At 33.2% G+C, this 25256-nt stretch overlaps 3 protein-coding genes across 4 annotated transcripts; 1 reads left to right on the top strand and 2 right to left on the bottom strand.

Moving 5' to 3' along the window:
* Nucleotides 1-203: 203 nt before the first annotated feature.
* Nucleotides 204-11141, bottom strand: LOC133174123 (transcriptional adapter 1-like). Its single transcript, XM_061309165.1, has 10 exons — nucleotides 11066-11141; nucleotides 7903-7939; nucleotides 7683-7737; nucleotides 6721-6786; nucleotides 4399-4532; nucleotides 4169-4235; nucleotides 2187-2317; nucleotides 1855-2003; nucleotides 902-1058; nucleotides 204-521 (listed from the first exon to the last, which is right to left on the bottom strand). Exons 1-10 carry the CDS (start codon nucleotides 11134-11136, stop codon nucleotides 363-365), a joined length of 1026 nt encoding a protein of 341 aa, XP_061165149.1. The 5' UTR covers nucleotides 11137-11141; the 3' UTR covers nucleotides 204-362.
* Nucleotides 11142-13016: 1875 nt separating this feature from the next.
* LOC133174390 (surfeit locus protein 4-like) lies at nucleotides 13017-16760 on the top strand. Its single transcript, XM_061309522.1, has 5 exons — nucleotides 13017-13079; nucleotides 13239-13365; nucleotides 13883-14146; nucleotides 14777-14820; nucleotides 15048-16760. Exons 2-5 carry the CDS (start codon nucleotides 13315-13317, stop codon nucleotides 15499-15501), a joined length of 813 nt encoding a protein of 270 aa, XP_061165506.1. The 5' UTR covers nucleotides 13017-13079; nucleotides 13239-13314; the 3' UTR covers nucleotides 15502-16760.
* Nucleotides 16761-17583: 823 nt separating this feature from the next.
* On the bottom strand, nucleotides 17584-23739 carry LOC133174389 (adenylate kinase 8-like). Of its 2 annotated transcripts, XM_061309520.1 has the most exons (11): nucleotides 23614-23739; nucleotides 23181-23265; nucleotides 22800-22963; nucleotides 21685-21835; nucleotides 21516-21587; nucleotides 21191-21391; nucleotides 20827-20958; nucleotides 20582-20671; nucleotides 19137-19163; nucleotides 18203-18344; nucleotides 17584-18049 (listed from the first exon to the last, which is right to left on the bottom strand). In XM_061309520.1, exons 1-11 carry the CDS (start codon nucleotides 23695-23697, stop codon nucleotides 17728-17730), a joined length of 1470 nt encoding a protein of 489 aa, XP_061165504.1. In that variant the 5' UTR covers nucleotides 23698-23739; the 3' UTR covers nucleotides 17584-17727. The 2 variants fall into 2 exon arrangements, with proteins under 2 accessions (XP_061165504.1, XP_061165505.1); XM_061309521.1 differs by lacking the exon at nucleotides 19137-19163 and having other exon boundaries at nucleotides 17585-18049.
* Nucleotides 23740-25256: the final 1517 nt, after the last annotated feature.

Here is a 25256-nt window from a genome sequence, read left to right as displayed (position 1 = left end):
ATTTAAAAATGTTATTACTTGTAATACATGTACATTTGCAAGTACATGTACTAATACACATTAAATTTAATTTGCAAATACACTTTATTTGAATTAATTTGATACCAGGAACAATTAAAATCCTCACCCACAGGGTTCAATCTCTGTTATCTGTTGGTAGAGGTGTAGCTTCCCCCCCCCCCCCTCCCCCACTCCCCCTCCCGGATTCAATTCCTATTATCTGCTGGTGGAGCTGTAGTTCCCCACCCACAGATTCAGTCCCTGCTATCTGTTGGTGGGGATATACTTCCCTACCCCTAGGAATCACTCCATGTTATCTGTTGGTGGAGGTGTAGTTCCCCACCCCCAGGATTCAGTCCCTGTTATCTGTTGGTTGGGGTGTAGTTCTGCGTGAGAACCTGCTCCTGTTGATGTATCAGCTCCTGGTCGATGTTTTCATGGGAGGGGTGAAACAGGTGATGGATTGCTCTCTGTACAGCAGGCTCATAAACAGCGTGGGAGGGAATGATGCTTGGGTGACTCTGTAAAGAAGAGTCTACCTTTATACTTTATTGTCTCACATCAAGACGACACTGAGAATTATAGTCTCTATGTAAATATCAACTCATATACGCAAAGTAGCAGGAATTCCCTTTAAATAAGCACTGGTCTATAATATCATTGTTCATGGGGGGATCAATGTTCATGGATTTAGTGGGTAGCCCTTACCCACAAATTAACATCCCCAGGAACATTGAAACACACAAGCATTTAGCACAGTTGATTTATTTCTCTTAATAAAATATGCAAGTTACCCACAGAATTATGTCCCCACGAACCAGTCAAATTTTGGTTACCCATGAAGGTATTCACGGAAGTTCAATGAAAGTTATCTATATTAGATTGAATTTTATAAGCTTACTTGTAAGGCATGCAAGAGGTCAAACATAGAGACTGGGGGATTTGGGGGGACAGGTTCTGACATGGCCAGCTCGTATACACCCTCTTCTTCTCCTAGTTCTGTTGTGTGCTTCAGACAGGGTACATGTGATCCACTGTTAGATATAGTTGTAGCTTCACTGCAGAAGAAAGGCATCTTATAGGGTAAAACAGATAACTTACAAACTAATTCATAACCACTATTGTATGAATACAAAACACCTGTTTTTATTAAGTTTCATTTTATCTTATGAAAGAAGTTTTTACTGAATCTGTTTACAAAATAGCTTTTATTTCACCCATGTTCATTGGACAAATCATAGTATCCCTTTCAAATTAATGTAAATTCTGAAAAAGGAGGGGAATAAAATAAAATGGTAAGCCGTCATTAATTTTTTTTTTGTGTGATGACGTGCTCCAATCCACATTTTTCAAGGTATGTAGGTGGATAGGTAGGTTTTTCAAGAAGAAAAATTTTATTGATATACGCAAGTGAGTTAAGTCCAGGTATACACGTTTCTATGCAAATGAACTAATAAAAATGTGTAAGAGGTATATTTATTATTCAAAGAATGTTTTGATTTATTTTCTTATGCATACTTAGCATCCATGATATGTTATAGCCAGTACACATCATGACGTCATATTATGATATTAACCACTGGAGGTAATAAAACACATTAACAAAACAGCTTCGGCACAAGGGATTTGTGCAGCAGTTTTATTAATCTTTAAAATATTCTTTGTAGCATTATACAATTTTTATGTAAAAATAAATAGGGTGATCCCTTGTGGACAAATTTTGATCAGAAAAGCTCACTTGAGCCTTCGGCTCAGGTGAGCTAAAAAGAATTTAAAGTACTGAAAAAAAATCATCAGATGGGGGTAGTTTTGCTGGTTCTGTTGGAGTACACTATTTTGTATTGTTGGTCCTACCTCTCTGTCCTGCTGTCATGTCTGAGGTATGATTGTCTCTGATACGGATTCTGAGTGGAGGATCCCATGGAAAATCTCATCTTTTTCTCACGAAGTTTGTATCCATTTCTTTGTGATAACATCAGAGATATCACATTCTTTAAAACATTCTGGAAAAGAATGAAATATGATCAACATAAATGAATAAGAGTGAAATATGAGAGTTAATCATATATTTATATGTAAATTAAAGTACACTGTACATGTACAGTGTAAGTTCTAGTCATTCTCTCATTATCCTATATTTCAAAGAACTTGTTGGAAAGTTTTGCTGAAGTAAAACAATATCTGACCTCCACTGTCTGCATGACATATTTAACCGTGGTGTCTGTAACTTCCTCCAGTCCCACCTCCCAAGCACACACTAACATTCTCCCATGGACCATCGTAATGTCTGGAAGCACCATTTCACGGGAAGCAAATACTGTATTCAAAGTAAAACAAAAAACAGTAATTCATCAAAAATCAAAATAGGAGGGGGATATACACTGGTATGTATCATCCATCCCAAACTTCCCTCTCCTAAATAACAAACGCTGAGTAAAAAATGTGCATTTAAATGGCGCTGAATGATTTCAGGTTTTCAGCCAAGCCCAGGTGATGAGGTTAAATACTTTCTTTGGTAAAAAAAAAATTAATGATGAATACCGAAGAAAAAGCCAAATATTACACATGTACAAAATAAACAGGAACATATATGTCATCATCATGGAAACCCAGGAGTTTTCTCTCTGTGACACTACATTCATCTGATAATGATATGAACAGTAAAAGGTGTTATAAGCCTGTTTTACTTATTCTAATACCGAAGTGCCAGAGAAGGACCATTTTGCTTCGTTATAAACATAATTTCTTATATCTGTTAAGTTCACAATATATTTTATAGCCACTGGGATTGAAAGTCACTTTGCTGTAAGCATCAATTCATTATTGGTAAGTGTGTTCACTGTGAGGGTTGTCCCAGAAAAACGCGAACTTTTTGAATATTTCAGAAACTATTTGATAAAAACAAATAATTTTTTGCATGTTGTTAGAAAATGATATTTTCGGTATTTTGACAAAATATTTTAGGCTTGTGATGTCATAAGTATATAAAAACAGCATTTAAAGGGTGTTAAATATCAGTGGTCGGCGCATGGCAATTTTTTGACTTTTAAAAGTAGCATTGTCAATATAGTTTTCATTATTACCAGATTATAAGGAAATATAATGTCACAAAATTTACCTCCATAAATACTCTTTGATCTGGTGTACTCGTGTATAAAAATTCATTAATTTGATATCATTAATGACAAATATATGACGTTATATGTCAAAACACTTTTAATTAGAAATTGTCAAAAATGGTGACGTTTGGCGATAATGTGGGGCACCAAATTATTAAGCAGTACTGTGTTGAGCGCGAGATGACTCTTCTCCATAAGATAAAAGAGATTTTAACGATGGAAAAACAGAAACACAAATTTCGGACACAGGTTTATCCTGAGTTGAAGAGGTTTGAGGATGGCTTGGCTGGTTATCCGATAGAAGAGGATCGAGTTTTGTAAACCATTAAAAATGAAGACAAAAAAGTCAGGAGCTGGACGTCATAGGCTTAAGTGAAGACCGCCGTTAAACAATGCGAACTGTTAGGTTTATTATCGGGATTGAGAAATTGTCTATTAAAAGAATAATTTTGGTAACACTAGTATTTGAGATGTATAACTTGAAAAATAAAAGAAAATTAAATACAGTGCAGAATTTATGCATAAACAAATTTTATCAGAAGCACATTTCCAGAACAAATTCACAAACGCCACCAGCTTCGGTTTGACATCATCAGTGTTGCGCCGACAACTGATTTGTAAGACTCGTTTACCTGAGAGGGAAATGTTATTTATAAAGATATTTCTGTGAAATTTTTATCCATTACTCAAAAAATGTTGATCATGATGTATGCCAATTTTTAACTTTATAGTATTAGTGAAACAAAAGATATTGAAAATGTTCACATATTTCCGGGACAACCCTTGTATATGTGTGTTTTACTATAATCTGCCAGGTCTTAGTGCTCATTTACATGTATTTTTACATAACATAATGTGTATTAAAGTCTCTAAAGCATTATTCAACCCTTTATTTATGATATGTCTTTTAAGTTCAACACATCTGCAATAAAGCTCATTCAATATTTGGCATCAACAAAAATGATGCTGCCATTGTTATGGGAAATACTGGTATTAAACCATGATGTATATTCCTCCCCTTGTCTGTAATCAACTTCATTAATCTTTACCTGCATCTTCAGCTCCTTTTAAGCTGGCAAGTGGGAATTTACTCAATGGATTAGCCACTAAAAACCTCTGAAAAAAATAAAAATAAAATATTAAGAAAGACCCTTTCTGTGGTTTATCTACACTGTGAAAGACTAAAAGAGTGAGACTACATGTTTTCATAACAAAAAAGAAAAGGATAAAAAGCATAAGCTTACACATGTATTCTGGATATAAAATATTGGGCACCAACCTGTGCACTCTTTGATACCACAGACCTCCTCCTGAGTTTATTTAGTTTGGACTTGACATGTTTAGCAAGATCTCCAGGCTTGGGATTCTTTGATATTTCTGATACTTTACCAGCAATACTGTTTTCTCTTGGTACTGTTAAATAAAACAGTAGATGTAAACTTAAAGGCATAAAACAGATCACCATCACTTTGTGAGAATGCAGCAATAGATTTACTTTGTTGAACAGTTTCGACCAGGGATGGTTGTCATCAGAACAATAAAGCATGTTATTTTATCTACTGAAGTAAAAAATGCAGATGATGTTGCAATAAACACAAGAGATGTTTGTAAAACACTTATGCCCCCCCCCCAATAACTGGAATTATTTTAAGTCCAAGGGGCATAACTCTGTCAAAAAGACCTAGATATTTTTATGATAAATCTGTATACCAAATTTCATTTCGGTATGTGCAACCTCTGCAAAGAAAATGAACAGAAACTACAAATACTTGGAATTTTCCTAAGTTCACGGGGCATAACTCTGTCAAAATTTGCTCGACATATCTGTTTCATATTTGGATATTTTACTAAAAAAAGAAGTTAATGGTAACCTAACAACAAAGCTTTATGATAAACGTGATGACTTCAACTTTTCAATTGTCAACTTCCATTACTTATGTAGCAATATACCCTTATCACCTGCATATGGGCTTATATGTCTCTCAGTTGATTCGATACGCAAGAGCATGCTCCAAGTATGAACAATTTCTAAAAAGAGGCAAGCTATTGACAAACAAGTTGATGAAACAAGTCTTGTTTGAAGTCATCATTTCACAAATTTTATGGTAGATATATTGACCTTGTCAGCACATACAACCTATCATTGAGTCAAATGCTGACTGATGTTTTTCATAATAATTGTTAGGCCATTATTTATACACTGAACTTTTCTGTTTTTTTCTAATCATGACAAGGAGCACAGGGTGGGTGTGACCGGTTGACAGGGGATGCTCACTCCTCCATGGCACCTGATCCCACCTCTATATTTTGAGGTCTGTGTTTGCTCTGCTCCAAATTTGTATCCTTTCATTGGGCTTTTGAGATTGAATACTGTTCATTATCTTCATATTTCATTACAAGCATACCTGATCATTAAAACCATGAAGGTACTTTCTGTATTATACAATAAAAATTCTTGCATAATTCTCCTATTCTATTAACCTTTCAAATACATTATTCATAGTGATTAATTATCAGAGATGAATGGCAAAGGGGAGTAACTTCTCTCAGTAGAATGACTCAAGGGCCATGAATCTCACAATTCTTTAAGAAGCACCCTTGCTCATCATGGCTATACACTTAATTTCTTTGCTTTATAACCAGAAGCAGAAAAGAATATTTTCACAAAAATTATGCATTTTCTCTATATATATATAATAGAGCCCCCCTCCCCACCCCCCTTTCACCAGAACCCTTGACCATGGGGCCATGAATTTCATAATTTTGGAAGAGGCACCCTTGCTCATAATAAATATGCACTTAGTTTCTTTACATAATACTCAGGAGTAGGGAAGAAAATTTTCATAGAAATAATGCATTTTCATTATAGAATCAATAGAGCCCCACCCTAACATCAGAACCTCTGATCCAGGGGCCATGAAATTCACAATTTTGGAAGAGGCACCCTTGCTCATTATAACTATGCACGTAGGTAGTTTAATACCCTGGAACAGATAGGAAGATTTTCAAAGAATTCATCCATTATTACTATATCATCAATAGAGCCTCACCCTAACACTAGAACCCCTGATCCAGGGAAGAGGCACCCTTTGCTTGTCATAATTATGCACTTAGTAAGTTTGTTTGATATTCAGGAGCAGGGAAGAAGATTTTCAAAGAAATAATGCACTCTCACTATATGACCTATATATGACCTATTTAGCCCTGCCCTAGCACCAGAACCCTGTCCCTCGGGCCATGAATTTCATAATTTTGGTAGAGGGCTCAATGTTTATAACAATCATGCCAACAGTTTGACTGCTTGATGATTTTTAAAGATTGCATTAATTTTGATGGTTTTAGCCCCCCCACCTCTCAGGCCCCAGGGGGGCAGGGACCATGAAATTCACAATTTTTGTTTCCCTTCACCCATAGGTTCTATATGCCAAATTTGATTGAAATTGGTTCAGTGGTTTCAGAGAAGAAATTGAAAATGTTAACATATGACGACAGACAAAATGAGATATCAATAGGTCACCTGAGTTACTCAGGTGACCTAATGACAGGGTATTACATACATAATCACAGAGTAGTGCATATCTAATGACAGGGTAGTACGTACCTAATGAAGAACTGAGAGTCTGACATCTGGAGATGATTGCCAGTAGGAATTCATTGTGTAAATTTACTGAAAATGACAATGCAATATAGTTAAGATATCATTCTGAAACATCTATTGGGATATAAAAAACAGTGTTTTTTCCCTTATATAACTGGTACTGGTAAATGGTACCATTCCCAATGCTAAAAAACATTAATATTTCCCAATTTAAATCGAAAGTAAAGATCAATGGTAATATGGCGGGATGCGTGCTGTTGACAGCGTAGTCATGCTAGTGTCTTACATTTTTAACAACTTGAAAGCATGAAAACAAGGGACATTAATATGTAAAACAATGAATACATTGATTATTCTTTAAAGCGTGAATTAATAGGTAATGAGGTTAGAATAAATGCAAAATAAATTTCATTTGTTGACTTTTCAAAAAATTTCCATCTGTTCTATTTCGACACTATTTTCCCCAGTTGAATCGGTACCAGACCCTTTCCCAAAGGATAGACAAAAATCACTGAAAAATATGGGCTAGTCACATGATCAAATCCCATGAAGCCCGAAAAATGACATAATTTTGACGAACCATGTAACAAATATTTGCACATTTAATATCATCTCTAAGCCAATGCTGTACTTTTGAATATGTTGACCATTTATTATGTCTCTGAGATATTATGTTGTCCTTTTATTACATTACAATGAATTTATGATCATGTGACAAACTTGTATCCATAAAATGATAGATACACATTGCTCAAATAGTGTTATTTAAGGGAAAAAATACAAATGAATGTATAAACATTTGTATATTCAAACAATTTCTAAACTGGTCATTGTAGACAGGGTATCTAAAAGTGTTGTCAACTATGATCTTTAGCAAAATGATGCATCATCTCTTTATAAACATCACCAGTACTATTAGTGTAATCCAATATTTTGTTTTGTTGCTTCCTTTTTATTGTGCATACCTGCATGTTCAGGTAAAAGTTTTCTTGCCTCAAGATCAAACTCCTCTTTTGTAATCTGCAAAAAGTCATAATTATTAAGCTTAAAATCTCCAAATTGAAGTAAAATTTATGTTTGTCAGATGTAACTGCTTTTTATTTTTAAAAAACTCATCTGACAGTTTGTTTAAGAAAGAAGTTATGATAATAGAAGTTATTCAGTATTATTTAAACAATACCATACCTTTTGCTTGAACCAGGATTTCATATTCTGAAGATACCTTTAAAAAAGATGGAAGTAAATTCTTTAATTCTCGTTAAATAGATGTTTAATTGATAAGCGTGTGTATATATATACATGCAACATTCTACATAATAACAGAATGATTCCAAATCTCTGTGCTTTGATTTGAAAACTACAGTGTATAATTACAATCCCTTAACTGTGTTCATTCTGTGCATCTTCATTTAAGGCCAACATTCTCGTGGAATGAATTACTAGTATTTCTTTAAGATTACTATCAATTTACAACAAATGTATTCATCAAATATTTTATTTGCTAGACATGAAAAATGTTAACAATGAAAAGATTAATTTGTTTCCAAAGCAACAAAATATTGTTTGCATCATGATCTGAGTCTCAATGCAGAATGTCAAAGACTACCTGTCAAAATAAATACAGTACTTATACATGGAAAATGAATGTGAAATAAGACTGCTTCCATCTAAAAGGATGCATGGAATTAGAGTTTGGAGGCTCAAGTATTATGGAGGGTAATCGTGTTCAAAAATCCAGACTTGTAAGTTTGTAAATCCAAACTTGTAAGTTTGTAAATCCAAACTTGTAATCGTATCAGTTTCATAGTATACATATGTAAGTAGGTAATTCCGACATCCTAGCATGTAGTTCCAAAAATACAACTGTGTTGACTTTGAGTTTATACTATGAATGTGTGTATTTTTGATGTTGTAAACTTTGTTTTCTGGAATTTATATTTCCGCGCTCTGAATAAAACACAAAGACAATTAACAAGTCTACAAATGTAAAGTCTACATGATTGTCAAATTTTGATTATGAGAAACTATGGAGGGGCATCAGTGCCACATTTTTTTCTCTTTTTTTATTCTAACTTCTTCTTTTTCCAACTGAAATAAATTATTTAGATTTTATTTCTTTTTTTATTCTAACTTCCAATTTTATATTAATATTTTAATTTGAATTTGTTATTTAATTTTAATTCTAACTTTTTGTTTATATGTTCCAATTTTCTTAATTTTATTTTATTTGACGATGTGACATGAATCATTACCCGCTTATTCACAGCTTGTGCGGATCTAGAGGGGCTTCGGTTTTTAAGGTCTCAACCGAAAAATATTCAATCTGACTTTCAATGCCAAAGGAATAGTCATTACCAACACGTATGTTAAACGTTTTACATTTTGCCTGCCGGCACTAGGAACTTAGGACAAGCGAACTCTTACCCTCCAATGGCCTACAAAGCTAGCGCCCGCCCAACCACTAGGCTACTGTGATCAGTGCCCCAGTTTATTAAGAACCAATGTAACTGCAATGATATCATATTAAAAAAAAATCAACAACCACTCAGTAGATGAAGATCCGTATCAATGCTTATCAGGTATTTGTGTTTTATTCAGAGTGCGGAAATATAAATTCCAGAAAACAAAGTTTACAACATCAAAAATACACACATTCATAGTATAAACTCAAAGTCAACACAGTTGTATGTTCGGAACTTCATGCTAGGATGTCGGAATTACCTACTTACATATGTATACTATGAAACTGATACGATTACAAGTTTGGATTTACAAACTTACAAGTTTGGATTTACAAACTTACAAGTTTGGATTTACAAACTTACAAGTCTGCATTTTTGAACACGATTACCCTCCATAAAGTATAAGCAAGGAAAGCAAGCACTATTAACAATGTGTACCAATGGTGGAAATTTTAATTGAAACCTACACATTGTTATAAGATATTGTGATTGCCCCTTCGTGAAAAAAAATTCTACAACTCTCAATCCTTTTGGTACACAAAACAACATGGTGACTAGAGTTAGCAACAACTTACATGAAAATATTTACAAAAAAAAAAAAAAATCTTGACTTCTCCTTACCACAAAGCTTGGCATATGCATCCTTGTTAAACATGCCTTTGTATATGTCTTCAGTTATTTTGTCAGAATGTGTTAAGGTTTTTCTGATTTTGTAGGAATTGTCCAAGAATTTTCTGACAATTTCAGAATCTTCTGAGTTTTGTGAAGTTGTTAAACAAGATTAACAAAAAATTACAAAATGTAACTAATCCTAGTAAACTATGAATTTTTCTGAGATAAAAGACTTGTGAAGAAATAAGGGGAATTGATGTTATGAGATGCATCAAACAGAGGCTACAAGAAGTTTACTGCAATTTGTTATGTCATTGTCTACGTAGTATAAAATATGAAATTACATATTTAATATTTGAAAGGTGTAGAATTAATGAATCAATAAAGCTAACTGCCCCTAATGTCTTTGCCCTCACAGTTCCACTGTCTTACATAATAGGTAGCCATATAGTAAACTTTAAAAAATATCATTATTAGATCTTTAAGACGTAAATCATATACGATACCAATTTTGATGCACCAGATGCACATTTCGACAAATTATGTCTCTTCAGTGATGCTCAAGCCGAAACGTTGGAAATCCAAAATATTTAAATAAAAAAGACTTGGAAGAGCTTAAAAAAGGTGCCAAAGACTGGAGCCAAATACGTCGAAGGATCAAAGCTATGCATGAGGAAGATAATCCTTAATTTTGAAATAAATTTCTAAATTTTACTATAGCAATTAAATATATATCCGTATTTTCAAGCTAGTATCGAAGAACTAAGTAAATAAATTTGACCAAAGTGATGCTCTTATTTTAAGGTAACAAGTTGTTTCCGCCTTTTTCCAGTTTGACCCGAAGTTCATTCAGCCTCATTTTTTTTGACTCTTGCAGTTTTGGCCTCAGATACCTAGATGTTTTAAGATGATTTGAGTAAGTGACAAATACCCAGTTTCTGATATAGAGTTGTAAGAGATGATACTGATGTTAACAAATGTTTCTTGAAATTATTTTATTGTCGAAGACATTCGGTGGAATGAAAAATATACAATATTATACAATATTACGATGGTAAAACCAGCATTCAAGTATCCAAGTTTAATTATGAAATTTTTCTTTTTAAATTACTGCTCGTATAAGAATAAACAAAGTAACGTTAGTAAACATTTCCTCGATCACCATTGACTATGTAAAATAAAATATATCTTTTAAATATCATATATATATTCCGATTACCAGTCTTTTAAATTACTCAATAAAGACAATTTTAAACATAAGAAAAACAACGTACAGTTTCATTTCATCGCCTAAACTTTCCTGTAAATTTTTCTTTGCAACATTCAAGTCTATGGAAGCTGCCATTTTGAATGAGCATACAGACAAGAGTTAGTACTGACAACATTTTATATCCCGGATTATGAATACAATATTTACATGGAATTTTTTTTTTTCAAAATATTAACCTGTAATGATGACTGGCTTGAAAGAAAGGTTTTGCTTTAAAGGAAATGTTAAATATTACCTGGGATTAGAGAGCGAAAGAAATGTCTAATTATATAGCAGACTTCACTGTCAGAGGATACAAATCATTATATATTTTAAAAAAAGTAGAAGAACTTATTTTCCATCTGTTTTTTCTCTCCTTACTTGTATTTCTATCAATCGCAAGATTTTGTCACATATGCATTAATTAATTTAATGTTTCAAAGTCCCGACAGATATTACGTTCACTGAAACATTTTTTTTTTAAATATTATTATTTTGTGTATAGCACATTTTATATACATGAAAAATTATAAAAGTAAAAGAAATGACAGAGTTGAATATATATGAGGCGCGTTAATTACTTTTTTCTTTCTATGCTTTTATTTTTAGTGTATTAAGCTACGGCGTATTTTATTCACAGAATCTGGAAACAAGTGAACCGAATCATATCATTTGAAAGTCAGGCACTTAGAGCAGTAACGATAATATACGACATTATCTTTAATTTACCACATAATTTGGCAAAATTTTGCCTATCATTTAAAATGAATCAAAGAAGTCTTTTCAGCAAAAATGATTCTAGGAATATATTTCAAGACATGCAGAGAAAACTTGTCAGTCAGATTTCGACACTGGCAAATTCAATAAAAGTAAAGTGTGATCACTGATAATTCCCCCAAAAGTGGTGTGAGACAGTCAATGGCAAAGACTTTGAGGGGATACACTTAGTTCTTCGGTCTTCTTAGTTAAAAACAATAACTTGTAAAAGAAGAGTCTTAGAAACATGAGAGCACCTGTGATGGGACTCTAAATTTTAACCTATGGCTTTAAACATTTTAAATTTGGATCAAGTTCAAAGGTCATTGTAATAGTAATAGAGAAATGCTGACCTATGAACTTCAGGTTACAATTAAGGAATCCTTTCTATGATTTATTATATCTAATTACTTACCTTGTTTAATTAGTACTTTAATTTAATTTAATTTAGCCTAACTCTCCCCCTTCTCAACAAAACAACGACTGAACTTCATATGTTGGGTTCGACACAAAACTTTTAAAAGGGTTCCATAGTCAAGATTTCTGGAAAGTTTGACTGTCATTGCATATCGGCAAGAACGAAAACTTTGGTAGTGGCTAAATTTTTTAACAGTAAATAAAATACAGATTTTTACCGGGAATTTATCCAGATGCCGTTAATGACTTTCATCTCCTCTGATATGAATAGAGTTGATAATGTAATGTAACTAACGGAGAGAAAACCAGTGGGTTCCGACAGTGGTTTTATAACAGCAAGAAGAACTGTTAAGAATCGCAGTTTCGAAAACTTCTGTATATTTATTTATTATTACTATTTTTAAATATTATTTATTTATTTTTTGAGCGCATATAATGTGGGATTATACCCCTTCCTTAAGAAAATTTAACTTTACTTTAAAAAGCCTCGATCATTATTAATTCTAAATGGGATTTTACGTACCAAAAACTGTAATAAATGATTCCAAATATTGATATTGAATGAGGGTAATACAAAACCCATTTAGCTATGATTTCTTGTAATATTTTATGTAAAAAAAAATAATAATAATGGTTTTAATTAAATCCATATGAAACTTCATTCATCAATGAAAATAATAATAAATTTTTAAAAATTCTTCCAATCTTCTTAAGCGGTATCGGATTCGGAATATCTAAGCTTCCCTCATCCTTCCTCAACTTTAATATATAGATCGGGCTCGGATACTAAAATTTATAACGTGGCGGCTTTTCTAGTAAATGAAGTTACGCCCTGAAAGAAACACCGGCAAATCGGGAAATTTATGGTAATGTTGTTGTTCTGTGCAGCTTAAAAGAGAAGTAAGGAGGGTTTTTATTTATTTTATTTTATGCAATGAAAGAAAGTTTTAATGGACTTTCTGATTTTAGTAAACCATGCATGTTTTGAAAGTTTAAAGATTTTAACGTTTGATTCCTACTTTTAGATTTTCACATTTCCGGTTTCTCATGGGGGTACGTGGCCTGTGAGAGCAGAACACACACTAACAAGATATTTCGACAATGGCGCAAAGAAATGAACTGATTGATAGAGCGGAGGATGTTGCTGATCAGGTAACACAAACTGACATTTCTACAGCTAATTTCATTTGTAAATGAAGTCTGCATCTGGAAGAACAAGTAGGGAAAACTGAAACATGTTATATGTCTGTCACAATAAACGTACACTTTCAATATTCAGAAGTTGTAAATAATAGGGTGCAGTATTTGTTAGGTTTGTGTTATTTAACAGGCCAAAGTAGTAGAACACACAAAATTTACTGCTGAATTTGGTGGTTAATTTGAGTATGTTTATTTGTACAGTATCAAGAATATATCATATGTATGTACAATTGTACCATGTACAGTAGTGTTTCCTGAATACAGAGAGTAATTCATAAACCGTTTTTTTTTCTAAAAAGAAGAAAAAGGTAACTAAACTGATATAACCATTTCATCTAGCCTCAAAGCCAGAGAGGACAAATTTGCTTAATGAGGTCAATGTGTCATTTACATAATAGGTCATGTCAGGAATAAATTTTGAATGTATAAAAGATATATGGTATTGATATTTTGTACAAATATATTTTAGGTTCTTCGTAAGAGTAAGCATGTGCTGCCACACGTAGCCAGGTTTTGCCTCATTAGCACCTTTTTAGAAGATGGGCTGAGAATGTGGAACCAATGGGGAGAGCAGAGGGATTATATGAACCACACCTGGGGATGTGGCTACATCCTAGCCACCATGTTTGTAATAGTCAATCTGATTGGGCAGTTAGGAGGATGTGTAATGGTACTGAGCAGATTTAAAGTTACAATAGCATGTGGTGTTCTTGTTGGAATTATAGTTTTACAGGTTAGTAAATAACTGATTCATTTAATTTTACTAGAATTTTAATTAGTGTTTTGAGTGTTTTGCCAGTAAAGCTAAATGAAAATCAAATTTAAGAATTTTATACACCGATGGACTATGATACAATCCCAATTCATAAATAAGATGAAACATATTTTCACCCATTACCACTTTGAGTTTCATCACACTCATACAATATTTTCAGGGGTTTCTCTAGCATGTTAGAGATCAGAACACTTTTTATGAATGATGTGCAACATAATATTGGTTAGTGACAGTTTTGTGCAGTAATAATGTACAGACATTTTTGAGGAATCATAAGTATGGGAGGAAAAGGTTCCATAGAGTTTGCTCGTTAGTTACTAGTTTTTCTCCAACTCTTGTACCTGAACTTTTTTAATTGTCAATACATTATTGGCAAGGCCTTGTGTCTATTGACAATTAAAATAGATTAAGAAACTCAAGTTGGAGAAAAACAAGTAACTTGCTTGCACAAAGTAAGGAACTTACATATTCACTTAACAGTATGGAAATAACCAGGTGCTACACCCCATGAACAACTGAGAACCTACTACATTTAGTTTCATGTGTGAAGGTTATTGGCTCTTATTTTTAGTTTTTATTCTTTTTCAGACAATTGCTTACAGCATTTTGTGGGATGTGAAGTTTCTTTTAAGGTATCTATTTAAATCATTTTCATAGAGCAAAGAGTAAAATAAATTTCAAAAGATTTTAATTCTTTAACTTTTATCAATGAGCAATGACTTTATAACCTATAAAGTCTTTCCTTCAAATTCTAAAAAGCAGTGTTAAATTGTGGATGAATTCTGTGATAAATTTCAGACATTTCATTTTGCAATGTATTCTAAAGGATCTTTGTTTAAGTATAAATCTTACCCTGCAGGAATTTGGCATTAGCTGGTGGTGTATTGCTGCTTTTGGCCGAAGACCGAGCAGAGGGAAAGAGTTTATTTGCTGGACTTCCCTCCCTTGGCGAAAATAATCCCAAACAGTACATGCAGTTGAGTGGCCGAATTCTTCTTGTTTTGATGTTTCTGACCCTGCTAAGATTTGAAATGGACTTCTTCCATGTCATTCAGAATTTGGTGGGCACTGCACTTATCATTCTCATAGCTGTTGGATACAAGACCAAGTTATCAGCATTAGTTCTTGTTGTCTGGTTAACCCTTCTCAATGTTTACTTCAACGCCTTCTGGAATATCCCAGCTTACAAACCTATGAGGGATTTCCTCAAGTATGACTTTTTCCAGACCCTGTCTGTCGTCGGTGGACTCCTGCTTGTGGTAGCTTATGGACCAGGTGGTGTTAGTATGGACGAACACAAAAAGAAATGGTAGTCTCAATTTGTTATTAATCTTAGGTTTATATTAACTTTGACAAAGAAAGGCACTACAGTAAAGTGATACAGGATGTATGTAATAAAAAAAAAATTCTGAAGGAAGAAAAAGCCCTGAAGTGTACATGTATTTCAACTGCACTGTACATTCATTGTTTACGATATATTATTTATGTGTTTTAGTTTTGTTGAATGCTGTATGTTAATGCAGGTCAGATATGAATTTATGTGTCTTATGAACACTGATAAATAAATTTTATGTATCTATTCAAAACAAGAGTATTTGATTATATACATTTATTTTGGTGTGCATGTATTTGATTATATTATGTGTTATCGATATATAAAATGTTAGTACATTATGTAATTGAATTTTAACCAGAAATTGAAAATATTTTCCCCCGATTATTGTAATTTTTTTTTTTGAATATTGTTACAGATGTATACGTTTATAAATTAAATTTCACTAGTCATGGCAACTGGAAAATTAAGGTCCTGTCGTTGCCAGTATCCAGGGTTTATTCACAGGTTGTAGATTATTAAATTTGCTGATTGCCAAAGGTAAATTACCAGATTGTACAATGTATATGTATCTGAAATAACATATGGTGCTTAAACTTAGAAATTCAACAAACATACTCTGTTTGCTCAATTTCTTGCAAATTAAAACAAAAATTATTAAAACTTGGTATATAAACTTGTAGAGATACTGTTCATACATTTGAAATTCTGCCCATCTATTGTACTGTAGATACATTGAAAATAGATGGATGTATTGTGATTTCTGCACATAATTAATTTATACACTGTATATATCAGCCCAACTTGATTTTTATCCTTAATATTTGTTTACAGTATTGTTATAAAAAAGCAACAATTACCACCATGATTTTAAATAGAAGTGTATGAGCTCTGTTCATTGGTATATGTCCTGTGTTTGACATAAGGGATATAAATAATATTATATATCTTTTCAATAGATGTGTGAAAAATTCACAGCACTTTTGAGTGGAAATTATACCTCAAAGCAAAACATTTTCTTAATCACAGCTTAAATGCATGTGTGGTATATACAGTACATGTAGCGATGCCACATATAGTTAATTCTTTGCATGACCTTTGTTAGATATGCCTTATTGTGTTAGATACCAGTAAATGTGAATACTGAATAGAAAATTATGCCAGTGTAAAAGTCATCCATGTTGTTTTGCATGATTGTCATTACTGCCACAGAAGAATACCAATAAAAACTATGTTTTATTTGGTTCTTGTCTTTTACCGATTCTAGTCTACAGACTGAAATGAGAGGAAGACAGTACTGAAGAATGGTTAAGGAAATATAAATACTGGGATATCCTTTGTTTTTGCTCATGTTTAATGAGGTTTATTAATTTGGAATGCATCTTACTGATTATACATATGTATTCAACTGTGCAGAAGTGTATGTGCATGGAAGTAGGGAGTCTCTCTTTTTGAAGATTGGTCTTTGATTTGTACAAAGCTAGAGCAGGTCTGTAAGAAATATAGGAAGGCTGGAAGCCACAATTTAATCTGTAGGCTACTGGTAGCAATAGTTGATATAACGGAGACCAGCCTGTAGCTATCTACTACTTGTAAATACATGCACAAATAGGTTTGTTAGGACTTTATCTCTTCCTCTGACTGGAGGTTGAATTATTGTTATTACTGTATGTCAATAGTGATCCGACCATTAGAGGAGAGTATATAAGGACATGTCAAGAGACTAAAGACACAGATACATACATCTGTTTGTATAGAGGTGTTTGTACCTTACATGGCATTGTTACATATTCAATGAATACAATAGTTGATCATAATAAATTTTCAGTGGTCAGTCTTGTGTGGCATTCTCACTTTATATCAAATGATTTTTCGAGTTGTATTTCACAAAGCATGCATTGTTATTGCAAGGGTTGAACATTTTGATAATATAAAGGGAGCTATTCAAAATCTCACCTATCAATGATCTTCATGAGTTAAGAAGTAATGTATTCACATTGCATGAAAAACATAAAATCTGATAACAAAGACTCACCTATATGTATATGTTAACTTTTTAATGTTATACTTTAAGAAAATGTCATATTTTAATTATGGAAATTGTCACATAAACATAACCAACATTAATACAGTTGATAAAACAGTCATCTGTAATGTAACTGAAATGTCATTTATATACATAAACACTGACAGGAAAAGTTCCACATTATGTAGAGAATCGCTTTGGCAGTGGATTTACAATCATACTCTCAATACATTCAAACACTGTATGAGGATCTTGGTCTGCGTTTACGTGCTGCGCCTCCGTGTAGTAATCCGCCACTTCCTCTACGTAGGCGTTATATTCTGCAAGCCTCTGGCGGACAGCGTCTTCGCTATCCTTGGGATGTTTCTCTAGCCTCTCTTTGATTTCCTGAGTCCGTGGAGGATTGTATAACATGTGATATCTCTCTCCAGTGATTGGATCAGTGGCTCGTAATGTTAATCGCTCAATTACGGAGTCATTTGGAACATCCAGGAAGAAAACTCTATAAACAATGCAATCACTTTATTGGTAGTTTACAAAAAATATAAATATACTCTAAGATTCAACCACAAAATTAAAGATCTTAGAGAAATATAACTTGCAATTTGAATTACTTTTCAGTCAATGTGGCCAAAAGAATTAGATAACGTCTAACCTATTTGGAACAAATCCATCTTTAGCTAGAGCCTCCGCCTGTTCTCTGGTGCGGGGATAACCATGGAGGACCCAGCCTCTACTGACACAGTCCAGCTGGGAGAGGCGCTCCCTCATAATATCCAGGATAATGTTGTCTGGCACTAAGAAAACAAAGCAATAACTTTGCTTTACATTTTTCACTTGTTTCATAGATGCAAAAAAAATTGAAATTATATGTGCTGAAGATATTAAACAGTGTTAGAAATTTTAGACAAATGGATCACTGAGGTGATAAAAGGTCCTCATCTGCAAAGAAAAAGCAACACAAGTTCTATTTTATTCTAATATCTATTTAAAAATCAATCAAATTTGACAGGATGAAGGAAGTACATAGGTTTTTAAGATCAGCAAACAGAATGATACATTTTCATGAAGTTAAACTCAAGAGTTTAGGAATAATAAAATCAAATATTAACAATTTCATAAGAAGCTGAAATTTATTAACTAAAGTTAAAAGTTTTATTTAAATATATGGCAGTTGTATCATTAATAAAGCAAATTAACAGCTATAGTTGAGTTGTCTCCCTTGAAGGAGAACTTGATTCTTGATCATGAAATCAAGAAAATATGAAATGAAGGCTATCTGCATTTTGCTAAATTTATGTGCACATTGAATTTTTTCACATTCATTTAAGTAAATCAATCATGCATTATTTTACTTATGTATACTTCTATGCTACAAGCATTCAAATCTGTGCATTGCTTACAATTACTCATTTACAAAAAATTCAAGATTGACAGTACAGTTATAATGCATTGACTATATGTCATTCTCTGAAACAAAGTCAGATTAGAAGATTAAGATGAGAGATACTGAGATCAATTTAAACTCTAAATAATAGACAAAGCATTATTCACATTAGAATATTGCCTAATGTACTCTATTTACTCACATTTAACCACCTCATTCCCATATAAGCCTTTGAGAAAACATTTTATACATGTATTTACATTCACACCAATAATGATAAAATGATGTGATTTATTAATAACATGACATTAAACAAAGAAAAACATTTTCTTAATTTTATAAATGGCTTTGTTCATATAAATTTACAAGCAGTTTATATCCATCTTGTTTCTAGTCTCGTCTAAAACATTTTTATAACAATACTACAAATAAGATCAAAAGGGAACTTTGACAATATATACCACTGACACGCCTAAATCATGGTATTGTACTCCCTGTGCTTTAAATTAGACTTCACTGAAATGGTGACCACTTTTTGTGAAGGATATTAGGACGAAAGGGACTATACTTGGACTTTGATCTTTGACTTTCAATTTTACCCATGGGCCTCTGTGGGTGAGGTATGAGCCAGATGATGTCACAGGAAGAGAAAATATACTCAAAACAAGGATGTTTATAATAAGAGACCAGGGGCCTAGCTGTTTTACAAAAGAACTTTCGACTAAGACCAAAACATTTTGTTGATTGTAAAATCTTACAAAATAAAAGATTCCGTTAAAAATTGCATGGATAAATATTTCTTTCTTAATTCTTTTTAGAAAGATTAAAACCATTTTAAAATTAATATAAAAAAGAAAGTTATTCACAAAATTACATTTTGATCTTAGTCGTAAGTTCTTTTGTAAAATGGGGCGCTGTTCTTTTCTTGACCTCTGACATAGAAACTTGGTTCAAGGATACTGCATAATCTAAACTCACAAACACTCTATGGGTGAAGTATAAGCTAGATTGGGCCAAGGCGAGAGAAAATATATTCCGAACAAGTGAGTTGGACAAACAGACAAACAAATGGACGGACAGATGTACAGATTGACAACTATTGGGCAACTGCAATGCGGGACCGTAATTATTCTTCACATACTAACCATAGATATGTGTACTAGGATACAACTATGCATGCTTGGTGTGCCACATATATAAAATACATGGTTAATGTCCTGATATATAAGAGATACCTGGTATTTGGGCGAGGGTAAGAAAATGTGATAAAGGACATAGCTTGCCAAGCCCTCTTTGCATTTTCAACCCAAACCCAAATATCGCTCATATTTCAAGACAGTCATCATGTATTCTGTTTATCCTGCAATTACATAATTTTACATTTGACCTCCAAAACAAGCTATTATTTACAAATTTAGGCACATTTAAAAGTATGATGCCATTGCATAAAAAATGCAAAATAGATGATATCACAATGCCTTTAAAGATGTTGGAATGCACAAGGCTACATATTTTGGCATTGACTGAAAATAACTTTGGTTTATTAGGTTACCTCTATTTGATCAATGCAAGCAGTGGTTGCAGGATAGATAATATACATGTGGTACTAATACCAAATATTACATCCACATTTTTTGAGTGTCTTACCCATCATAGATTTCTCAATGTAGGCCTTTGCTGCTTGTCCTGCCTTTGTTTCATCTGCAATAGCCTGCTTAACTAGTGAACCTGAGGAGACTGCAAAGAAGGCAACAACAGAGTTATGATATACATACAGTAGTAACATAATCACTCTATGTCAATGTAATTAAAGCTTTGTATTTCTCTGTAGGTAGAGATTGGTCCCTATAAATGGTCATAAACTCTACAATCTGACTTGTGAGATTTCTTACCATTGACAATATTATACTTGTTAGCCAGCAGGGCAGCCTGAACACCTTTTCCTGAGCCTGTGGGTCCCAGCAGTACAATCCTGGGGGTGTGAGGGGCATTAGATCGAGGCTGACTACATAGGTAAGAATATACTGAAAATGAAAACAAAAATGACACAATATTCCTGAAAATCTCTATATGCAAACAATTAAATGAATTTTTTTTTCTCAGAAACATTCCTGTATCTCTATATTTCTTGAAATACAGCGCATACATTCTACATTAGAGGTACACATTGTAGAAAATGGCATTCAGTGACATTTGGTTCATCAAACTATGACACAGAGATTGCACCTTACCAGGAAGCTGGTCATCACTACATACCTTGTGAGAAAACATCAGCTTTTGGCTGATCAGCATTGACCTTCTTGACGACCTTTTTGTAGCACTCAATGATGTCATCAATATGTCTATGGTATTCTATAAGTTTGTTGACCATGTCCTCCTCTGTGTAACCTGGAGTTTCCTCCAGTCGTGTCTGGATCTCAGCATTCGGAGGCCAATCAAATGTTGTGTGGTATATATCTAAAAAGCAAATTGTGCATCAAGCAAAGATATCCTGTCATTTATTTATCTTTTTTTTATTTGTGATGAAAGATATACAAGTTTAGTAGTGTAGACAGAGCCATTCTTGTTCAGTATGAATTACCTCCAGTTTTTGGATCCACTCTTCTCCCTTGTGCTCTCTCAATCAGGACTGTGTCTGGTGCATCAAGTATTACTGCAAAAGAATGCAATTGATCCATATGTTCTTGCATCTTGTCATAGCCATAAAAATAAGTAACTGGTGTACTTGCACCTGTATTTTTTCTCCTTACCACAATGCTTTGGATGCATTCCCACTGACTGTAAGGCTTGTGCTTGTTCTCTGGTCTGGGGAAATCCCTCCAACACAAAGCCTTTCTTCACACAGTCCATCAGTTTCAGTCTCTCAGTCAGGATCTTTGTCCAAATTTCTGTTGGCACAGGCTAAAAACAATCAAGTATAGTTTACATACTGTTTTGATTCATAAAGGATAGTTATTACAGTGGCAATCTGAAGCATCGTTGGTAGCTAATGAGACCATGACTGCTCAAGTGACTAGGGCAGGGATGATACACTTTCTTTATTTTAGGAATGACTCTAATTCTTGGCCAAATTATTCGAGTATAACCTGGTTTGGGTCAGTTTACGCTTTATAATCCGCGAAGCGAATTATAAAACAGCGTAAACCGACCCAAACCAGGTTATACTCGAATAATTTGGACAAGAATTAGAGTCATTCCTTATAATTTAATTTTAAAATCATTTAATAGCTATGGGTGTAAAATTTCGTTGCTTTTTATTAGTTCAAATTTGCTGCTCAATAATACAACCGCAGTAACGGAAGTAACGGAAGTGATGGGAGGCGAGGGGAGGTAAAAACTGTTACATAGGCCTAGCAGCCTTGTTGTTTGTTTACATGTGGTAAGATCGAATTATTGTTTGAAGTTAAAGGTACATTTATTAAATCTGGAATTTTCCATGAATCCCGAGGACTGGAAATGAGAGGATTGAATGGATACAGATGATTCAGCTGGTTGTCAGGGAGGTGTGTCCCCATACCAAACCAGGTTATACGGAAATAATTTGTGTTCCTTTTTGGATATTAACCAATCAGAGGCTAGAATACAAACAAAATTAAATTATTATATATTAAACCCAAACATTAGGTAAAACAAAGGAAATAAATAAGTCTGAAATTTTGTTTTCTGTATCAACATTTCTATAAATGTATGGATACAAGTATCAACCTCACACAGAATCAATATTATCAATATTTTGATATATTGATTGATACCAGCCCAACTTTGACTACTGATTCCAAATCTGTGGCAAAATTTCTAGTTTAAAATAGAACAAGCATCAACAGTTTGAATGATGAACTATACACAAATATTAGTAATTTATTACCTCTTTCTTCTTAAGCAGGTCCATGACCTTCATCTTGACTTCTGTTTCTGATTCCTGAATTAGATTTTCTGTGGTCAGGTGAGCTGTGCGGAGTTTGTTGGCACACAGTTTGCTGATGCTCTTCTTCCCAGAGGCTGGGGGTCCAAGAATAATGACCTGTGGTACTGTAAAATAGAAATTTAGTCATTTATTTCAATTTACTTAATTCTTATACAATAACCTGTGTTATTCCTAATAATAAATATAAAATACAAAATAAACATTCATTACATGTTTATGCAATATATGGTAAATCTCATATAGGACTCTGCAAATCGAAATATACTTAACATACTGAATTTTTAAAAACTTATTTTTCACCTAAAGCAAATGCATATTTACCATCATCATTCTCTTTTTTCAACTGTTCCACAAGAAATGCTAGGGGATCTGTTGGTTTTTCTATTATTAGCTGCTCCATCAGCCTCTGCAAATAATATTTTATACTGAGTATGTTATCAGTTCATACATATAGAATCACAGTGTTACTATTAAAATGTAACAAAGTCGGGTGTGGTAATCGAAAACCCGTTTGAGGTTTATAGGCCTACTTTATAAAATTAATTATTAAGCTGAATTGAAAAAAAATATATATCGTAGTTGATTTTTTTTTAAAGAAATATCATTTAATTCTCTATACTTCAAAGTTAACTAATATAATATGTAAAAAAAATTGATTCATTCGATGTAAATAAGCAAATTATAGTGCTCGTACGTCAGTCTTAATTTGCAATTTAAAATTACGTTGTGGCGTTTAATAAAAAAAAATACAGACCTTGTACATATCAAAAATGCCATGTTCCTCTGCATATGTAGAGAATTCAGGAGGAATCAGAAGCGGTCTTTTTGTCTGGTCCATTTTCAACGGTTCTCTTTACTTTAGTTCTTTACGCTCGTGTTGATTGCGTTGCTATGCAAATGTATCACGAGCCCGATCAATTAATTCTTCTTGATATTGATGTGCTACTTACCTTCAAAATATTTGTGGCAGATTTTTTAAAACAAATAAGAATGCAGTTTTCTTACGTTTCTATTATGTAAATGAAAAAAAATATTATATAAATGATGATAGTTAAAAAAAAAAAGAAAAAGAAAAAAAAAAAGAAAGAAAGAAAAAGAAAAAAAAAGCATGAGCAAAAATTATCAGGGAACTCGGGACATTTGATTTTAATATACATGTACAAATAATTTCCCAAATAAAAAAAATAATGAATTGGGGGAAAGACACTCAGCAAAAATGAAGCCTCCTTATCTATAAATGTCTTTGAAATGTGCTAAAGGGGAATAACTCTTTGCTATCACCAATTTTCATCATAAAATGCTATTGAATACACACACAGTCAAAACTCCTTATCTTTAACTTAAATAAACCGAGAAAAAACTTTGTTGTATGCAAGAGTTCAGGATACTGAGGTTAAAATACACAAAGAAAAGTGGTAAAGACTTCCAACTTACTTAAATTTGACATAACGATTCCATGGTATTTGAGAAATCGACGATCCGGATACTGAAGTTCAACTGTATGAGAATCTTAAACAGAGGAATCAATTATCTTCAAGAAAAAAAAGAAGAGATTTGTCTGTGTATTTTAGTGTCCACTGGCTTAAACTCACTAAAATTAAGATGTGAAAGTCAATAACCTATGGGTCCATCCAAGTCAAAAAAAAAATTCAAATCTAAAAATTTCTTGACAAGAAAAAAAAAAAATAAATAAAAAATAAAATCCATTTCCCAAACGTGAAAAACAAATATTTTCTTGGTAGTGATCGTGGAGTCCATGTTTTCTAGGGGGGGCCAAAGTCATTTTTTATTTGCTTCAGTATATACTTTTAATAATTCCAAGGGGGGTCCAGACCCCCTCTAGATCTGCGCATGTATATATATTTTATTTCAATTTAAATACAAAAAAAAAAAAAACCTATTACAAATTGCCATCCCTAGAAAATATTACCATCTATAGGTAGCATGTCTTGATATCTGTGAAAATTTCCCCTGGGACTTCAACTACATATAATCAATAAATCTTACAGCCATTGAGGCAATGCAATGGAGGGACAATGTGAAGCCTCAGGAGAGAAGGCAACAAAGCAAAGGATCCAGCATCCAAAGCAATTCTGGTAGTGTGCATCCCTAGATACATGACACACACAAGTTTGGTCCAGGTTGGGCTTAAAGTTACTTGAGAATGGCACTTGAAACCTGGTTATTCATCTGGAAAATGTAAGTCAGATCCAGCATTCAAATCAAGTCTGTTAGTGTGCATCACTAGTTGCATCATACAAAGAAGTTGGTCCAGGTAGGGCTTATACGTGCAGTTACATTAGAATGGACCTGCTCCAAACACTTTAACATTGTCACTCATGATGAAAATGTAGGTCAAATTCATCATCCAAAGCAAGTCTGGTAGTGTGCATCTCT

The sequence above is a fragment of the Saccostrea echinata genome, unplaced genomic scaffold, assembly GCF_033153115.1.
Source record: "Saccostrea echinata isolate AGI-Se365-2 ecotype Australia unplaced genomic scaffold, CSIRO_AGI_Sech_v1 ptg000057l, whole genome shotgun sequence".
Taxonomy (NCBI): Eukaryota; Metazoa; Mollusca; class Bivalvia; order Ostreida; family Ostreidae; genus Saccostrea; species Saccostrea echinata.
The sequence above is the reverse complement of the archived record's forward strand: the minus strand, read 5'-3'. Positions and strand labels throughout refer to the sequence as shown.

Excerpts from the sequence above, each read along its gene's own strand:
- LOC133174389 (XM_061309520.1), bottom strand. The coding sequence starts at position 23,697 with ATGGACCAGACAAAAAGACCGCTTCTGATTCCTCCTGAATTCTCTACA. Across the intron at positions 22,964-23,180 it reads GAAAAAAGAGAATGATGATG|TACCACAGGTCATTATTCTT; the intron begins GTAAATATGCAT and ends TCTATTTTACAG. Across the intron at positions 19,164-20,581 it reads CATTGAGAAATCTATGATGG|GCTTATATGGGAATGAGGTG; the intron begins GTAAGACACTCA and ends GTTTTCTCAAAG.
- LOC133174390 (XM_061309522.1), top strand. The coding sequence starts at position 13,315 with ATGGCGCAAAGAAATGAACTGATTGATAGAGCGGAGGATGTTGCTGAT. Across the intron at positions 13,366-13,882 it reads CGGAGGATGTTGCTGATCAG|GTTCTTCGTAAGAGTAAGCA; the intron begins GTAACACAAACT and ends AATATATTTTAG. Across the intron at positions 14,821-15,047 it reads GATGTGAAGTTTCTTTTAAG|GAATTTGGCATTAGCTGGTG; the intron begins GTATCTATTTAA and ends CTTACCCTGCAG.
- LOC133174123 (XM_061309165.1), bottom strand. The coding sequence starts at position 11,136 with ATGGCAGCTTCCATAGACTTGAATGTTGCAAAGAAAAATTTACAGGAA. Across the intron at positions 7,738-7,902 it reads AATCCTGGTTCAAGCAAAAG|ATTACAAAAGAGGAGTTTGA; the intron begins GTATGGTATTGT and ends GACTTTTTGCAG. Across the intron at positions 2,004-2,186 it reads ATGTCATGCAGACAGTGGAG|AATGTTTTAAAGAATGTGAT; the intron begins GTCAGATATTGT and ends ATTCTTTTCCAG.